Source organism: Bubalus kerabau, chromosome X, assembly GCF_029407905.1.
Source record: "Bubalus kerabau isolate K-KA32 ecotype Philippines breed swamp buffalo chromosome X, PCC_UOA_SB_1v2, whole genome shotgun sequence".
Lineage (NCBI taxonomy): Eukaryota > Metazoa > Chordata > Mammalia > Artiodactyla > Bovidae > Bubalus > Bubalus kerabau.
The window spans coordinates 124,604,962-124,611,489 of record NC_073647.1 but is presented as its reverse complement, the minus strand read 5'-3'; the positions used below and the strand labels follow the sequence as shown (position 1 = coordinate 124,611,489).

The 6,528-nt window shown below is 40.5% G+C and overlaps 1 protein-coding gene across 1 annotated transcript; it reads right to left on the bottom strand.

Moving 5' to 3' along the window:
- Positions 1-664: 664 nt before the first annotated feature.
- Positions 665-2,161, bottom strand: LOC129640169 (ubiquitin-conjugating enzyme E2 variant 1-like). The gene is made up of 3 exons (XM_055565404.1): positions 2,093-2,161; positions 965-1,138; positions 665-838 (listed from the first exon to the last, which is right to left on the bottom strand). The coding sequence occupies exons 1-3, from the start codon at positions 2,159-2,161 to the stop codon at positions 665-667; spliced, it is 417 nt and encodes a 138-aa protein (XP_055421379.1).
- Between the last annotated feature and the right edge of the window lie 4,367 nt (positions 2,162-6,528).

The window sequence follows — 6,528 nt, the reverse complement described above, 5'->3', positions numbered from 1 at the left end:
GCTAAATGAGGAAGGTCAGAGACTCTTTCCAACCTTACCTGATGGCTTCTGGCCAAAGCAAGGAGGTGTCATGGAAAGTGTTAGATGGTGACAGTGCAAAAAGGCACTTGAGGAGGAGGAAGGAAAAAACAGCACCTCTTGGTTAAGGTAGGGAGAGAAGTGATATGGGGAAAGCCCTGAATTCCTCACCAAAGGCTAATTTCAGAGGACAGCAGAGTGAGTTACGATCTATGCTTTGGTCATGGGTGGTAGTGGAGAGTAAGGAGAAGGATAATTGCTTGAGGGGGTCATCATTTAAGACAGTCAAAGAAACCAGGAGGGGATGGGGGAGAAGGCAGAGATCCCAGGCCATGTAATCAGCAGCAAGGCTGAGTTAGATGTGACTAGTTAGATCTAACAACTGAGTTAGATATGCCCTGCTGGTTATGACAGGAGTCAATTTAAATTTCTTGGACCCAGAAGTTCAAGGATAGTGGTTACACTTGACAGATTTATTTGTTATAGCACAACTTATACATTTCACATGGACACAAAATTAGTATCCTTTTCAGTATCTGAAAATAAACTGCCTTTGAATGGGCGCTTCCTTTCCAGTACTTTGAGGTGTCCAAGATGTATCTAGAAAATTTACTACTTGAAGAAAAAAATGAAAATTGCTTAAATCTCATGGAGGATATGAGAGGGCCTGTAGTTTTTTTTCTTTGGGGTTAACTACTATGTAACACTGTCCTTCAGGCAGCTGAGGAAGTTTCATATTCTCTTTAGACATTAGGCACCAAAGCTCTTGTAGGACACCTTTGATGCTAGATGAATTTTGCCATTTTGCTCTTGAGTCCACAACTCCATTGGAACTATTAACTCCATCTATATTAATTCTTGTTATAAATCTTACAAAGGGGCATGCTTCTAGGCATTTAGGTCCACATCCTAGTTCAAGGCTGTGTATTCAGTTTTCATAGATTGTTCTTGGGGGCCCAGTTATTACTCCTGTCCATCTTGTAAGTGTCACGTGTTGGTCAGTTTTTAGACCCCAGCTACCGCCATCTCCTAATACTTTCTGATGTTTTCTGAGTTCTAACCATTGAAAATTGTGAGAGACTTTTACCCCTGAGCCTCTGGTGGCTGCCAACTTGCATTGCTGTCACTCTTTCACTATTTTTTTCTAATTTTAGTAATTCTAATAGATATGTAGTGATATCTCAAAGTGGTTTTAATTTGCCTAATGGCTAATGATGTCAAACATCTTTCTTATGCTTCTTTGTCATTTGAATATTATCTTTGGTTAAATGTCTGTCTGTGTTTATCCCAGTTTCTCACTGAATTTTTCTTTTGTTGTTTCTGTTGATTTTAATAGTTCTTCATATGTTCTAGATACTGCCACTTTCTCATATACTTCTTTAGAATTATTTTCTCCCAATGTTAAGCTTGCATTTCATCTTCTTCAGTCTTTTTGCAGAGCAAAAGTTTATAATTTTAGTGAGGTCCAGTTTATTATTTTTTCCTTTTATGGATTATGCTTTGGATATCATATTTAACAATAGCTTGCCTAAACCTGATCCCAAAGAATTTCTATTATTTATTTTCTCATAAAGATTTTATAATTTTAAGTATTACATTTAAATCCTTGAACATTTTGGACTTTTTTTTTTGGATATAAGATGTGAGATTTAGCTCAGATCTCATTACACCTCTTGAAGTATATAGCATGAGGTGGCTGTTATGTTCAGTTTCCCACTAGACTCTACTGGTATCACCCTTAAAAAAGTGGAGCAGAGCATTTACACCTCACTGCAGACAGCTGAAGTTAAGTTCAGCCAGCCCTTCCCTCTGCTGACATCTTCCCAGCAAATGCGCGACACTGATTTTTACTGCCTTGTTGATTCTGAGTGAATGTAGAAGCTCAGCAGCTCCCTGCTGGGCCCCACTGACACTACATGAGGAAAGGGAAATAGAGTGTGTGCCAGCTCCACCTCTCATCACCTCATCTACCTCATTGCTAGTGAGTAGGAGGTGAGACGCTGCTCCCCATAGCGCTCCACAGACACAGGGAAAGGACTGAAGCTTAGTGGGGACCAGCTCTGCCTCATACTACCTCATTTAGTCTCGTTTCTTTCAGGAAGATGTGGACAGTCTGTTCACTGCTGGATCCTACTGACACCATCCTGAGTGGGAGGGAGAATGATAATAACACCTGCTCTGACCGGTGGGGATGGAAGATCAGATCCCTACTCAGCTTCACCAATACTGTTCCTGAGGGGGAATCATTGGTGGACTTCCCAGGTGGCTTGGCGGTAAGGAATCTGCCTGCCAATGCAGGGGGCATGGGTTTGATCCCTGGGTGGGGAAGATCCCCTGGGGGAGGAAATGGCAACCCATCTTTTAATGTTTTATTTAATTTTTAAAAATTTTCCCAGTATTCTTGTCTGAGAAATCCCATGAACAGAGGAGCCTGGTGTGGGCTACAGTCCGTGGGGTCACAAAAAGTTGCACACAACTGAGCAACTAGACAACAAAAACAACAACAAGGGGGATATGTGCACAGCCTGCCTCTGCAGAGCAGAGTATGGATGACTAGCTCCCCTCTTAGCCCTGCCAGCTCCACTGGGCAGGGGAATCAGAGGGCTGCCGCCTCTCTGTGGTACAGGGGGGAGTTGCAGAATGAAAGATCAGCTTGTGCTTGACTCCAGTGGAACTGTGGGGAAGGGGTACAGTTTTTCCATTGTTTCATTTATTTTGGGCTGGAATAGGGTGGCTATTGCAAAAAAGGTTTCTGTTGTTAAGGTACCCATTTTCTGGGTCTCTAACTAGGGGAAACGGTTTTTTGTTTTGATTTGTTTCATTTTAATCTGTGCATTTTTGGATTGGATGCTTTTGTGGAATCCTGTTTGAGAAGTGATAAGAAAACCCAGGAAACTCACGGCCATGTTGTTCTTCAACCCCCTGCAGTTTAAACCTGCACAGAAGAGACGGCTGTGGGAAGGAACTGGCTTACTCTGGGTTGTTACTGAGGACCAATCCTTTTTCTCAGCCATGGATATTGCATTCTCTGAACCTGAGGGCCCAGCTGTGACACTTTCATTGTTTCCCATTAAATTTCTCTCTAATAAGGATTGGAAGGAGTAAGGCTTCAGTTCGGACAGTCATCCTGGTGGCTTCAAGAGGCGCTATCGACCTCTGAGGGGTTACATGGGATGACAGAAAAGGGAGCTCTGGCCTGCCTCCTTGTAGCTACATCATATCTTTAAAAAAAAATAAAAGAGCTGCTGGCTTCTCTTTTTGCTTCTGAATGTGGTCTTTGCCAACACTCTTCCAAGTCCAGTATGTTTTATGTTCCTTATTACTGAGCTCATATTTTTTCAAATACTTCCCTCCAGAAAGGTCCTGGCAATAAATGATTGAACTTCATAGAATTTATTTATTTATTTTGAATTAAAAAAAAAATTGGCTGGGCTGGATCTGAATTGTGGCATACAGGGTCTTTGATCTTCATTGCAACACGTGGGATCTGTAGTTGCAGCATGTGAGATCTAGTTCCCTGACCAGGGATTGAACACAGGCTCCTGTATTGGGAGTATGGAGTCTTAGCCACTGGACCACCAGGGAAGTCCTTCGTAGAATTTATTCTTAACTTCTTGCCCCTCAGTTCATGTCCTCTCTGCCCACTCTTAGGATAACTCAGAGTGCCCAGTGTTTCATGACACTGCATTTTTAACATCTTTTTATGAAATAGAGAAATGTGGCAGGCTTGTAGAAATATCTGACAAGCTTTGGTGTTTAAAGCACCTATAAAAACACTTTTCAGATTCATTAATATTTTATCAATAAATAGTTAGAACTTATATGTAAATTTCTCAAATGTCTTTTAGAGAAAGTGTTAAGTTCTTGCTCTGTATCAGATATAACAGAATCATAAAAAACACAAGAAAATCAACCCAAGTCATCTAGACTTAATAGTAGAATTCAAACACCAATGCCATTTATAATGGGAAATCTGATTTTTTTTTAATTTATGAAGCAACATTATCTTTTCTAACTGTACTTGGAGATGAGGGCTCAAAAGATCACACAATCCAAACTTCATTTGGAGATGAGGAAATATACTCAGAGGACGTAAATGGCTTGTCCAAGATCACTGACCCAATTAATTCTGAATTAAGATTCGTATCTCTTAATTTTGGGACCAATATTATTTTCATTACATCAGTGGTTCTCACATTTTAGGGTACATTAGAATCACCTAGAATTGCATGTTTAAAAACAGACTGCTGGGTCCCACCCTCAGAGTTTCTGATTGAGTTTTTAGAGTATAACATGAAAATTTACATCTCATACCAGATTCCACACAGCTGCTGATGCTGCTGCTCTCAGGGACCACTCTTGAGAACAGCTGAATTGCTGCATTTTCCTCTATTTCTCTTCTATTTTACTTTAATGAACATCTTTATTTTTACCTTTATATCTTGGATAATTTTGAAAATACACAAAAGTGGACCAGAGACTATGTATAAGGAATCCTTATCAAATACCACCAACCATCCAACAGTGGCCAATCTGAAGAACTTGACATATCACTTTAATATTTAGGCACTTTCGACTGGGAAACAGATATTCTTAGATGTCAAAAAGGTCTAATAAGTATAAGTTCTTGTATTATTACTCTAGTATTTTTCAGTTTGTGGTTTTATTTAATGTAGACTGTCTTTACAACTTTAAGAAAAGATGGAGACAATGGTTTAACGGCTTCCATATTACAAGGAAGGAAAAATAAAAATGCTCACATGGTCCTCACATGATTCACCCAGGACTCATACTTAAGTCTGACTCTAGAATTTATTAATAACTTGCTGATCATCATCATTCAGTCGCTTTAATTAAAGCCAAACTCATCTGATTTAAGGCAAAGACACTATCTTAGTCCATTTTGCTGTAATAGAATGTCATAGGCTGGGTGACTGTAACATTTATTCTCACAGTTCTGGAGACTGGCAAGTTCAAGATCAAGGCTCTGGCAGATTCAGTGTCTTGTGAGCACCTACTTCTTGCCCATAAACAGCCATCTTGCTATCTCAAATGGTAGAAGGATGAGGGGTCCCTCTAGAATCTCTTTTATAAAGGTCACTAATCCCATTCATGAGGCTCTACTCTCATGACCTAATCACCTCCCAAAGGCCTTACTTCCAAATACCACCATAATGGGGATTAGGGTTTCAAAATATGAATTTGGGGAGGATGCAAACATTTAGTCTATCAGTCAGTCATTCAGTTCAGTCTCTCAGTGGTATCTGACTCTTTCTGACCCCATGGACTGCAGCACGCCAGGCTTTCCTGTCCATCACCAACTCCCAGAGCTTACTCAAACTCACGTCCATTGAGTCAGTGATGCCATCCAACCATCTCATCCTCTGTCGTCCCCTTCTCCTCCTGCCTTCAATCTTCCCCAACATCAGGGTCTTTTCCAATGAGTCAGTTCTTTGCATCATGTGGCCAAAATATTGGACCTTCATCTTCAGCATCAGTTCTTCCAATGAATATTCAGGACTGATTTCCTTTAGAATTGACTGGTTTGATCTCCTTGCAGTCCAAGGGACTCTCAAGAGTCTTCTGCAACACCACAGTTCAAAAGCATCAATTCTTTGGCACTCAGCCTTGTTTATGCTCCAGCTCTCACATCCATACATGACTACTAGAAAAACCACAGCTTTGACTAGATGGACCTTTGTGGGCAAAGTAATGTCTCTGCTTTTTAATATGCTGTCTATGTTGGTCATAGCTTTTCTTCCAAAGAGCAAGTGTCTTTTAATTTCATGGCTGCAGTCACCATCCTCAGTGATTTTGGAGCCCAAGAAAATAAAAGTCTGTCACTGTTTCCATTGTTTTCCCATCTATTTGCCATGAAGTGATGGGACCAGATGCCATGATCTTTGTTTTTTGAATGTTGAGTTTTAAGCCAGCTTTTTCACTCTCCTCTTTCACTTTCATCAGGAGGCTCTTTAGTTCTTCTTTGCTTTCTGCCATAAGGGTGGTGTCATCTGCGTATCTGAGGTTATTGATATTTCTCCCAGCAATCTTGATTCCAGCTGTGCTTCATCCCACCCAGCATTTCTCATGATGTACTCTGCATAGAAGTTAAATAAGCAGGGTGAAAATATACAGCCTTGACATACTCTTTTCCCATTCAGTCTATAGCAGGCACATAACTGCCTTTATTATATATATGTATGTAACCAGTAATGGTGGTACAGTATTAGTACTTGTGAGGAAATGGTAAGTGGTTGGTGGCCCAGGAATATTCAGACCTTCTGGTGGAGTGAAAGTGGCTGTATTTCCAGTCAAACTTCCAGTGACATTAATTGCCATAAGGATTTCAGCATCACTACCTGATGCAATGTTCATGCCAGAGTATGGAGTTCTCCCTTCATTTAGGACCTGAATCTCACTGAGTCTGTCTCTTGCTTTCAGAAATGTAGATAATCTTTGCCATTTATGTGCCTCCAACAAATTGTGAAGTTTGATGTGCTATTAAGAGCT

What these genes read in the sequence shown, in the direction of transcription:
- LOC129640169 (XM_055565404.1), bottom strand. Translation starts at nt 2,161, where the DNA reads ATGGTGTCAGTAGGATCCAGCAGTGAACAGACTGTCCACATCTTCCTG. An exon ending in AAGAAACGAGACTAAATGAG is followed by an intron (nt 1,139 to 2,092) that starts GTAGTATGAGGC and finishes AAAGAGTGACAG; the next exon opens with CAATGCAAGTTGGCAGCCAC. An exon ending in TAATAACTGGGCCCCCAAGA is followed by an intron (nt 839 to 964) that starts ACAATCTATGAA and finishes TCCAATGGAGTT; the next exon opens with GTGGACTCAAGAGCAAAATG.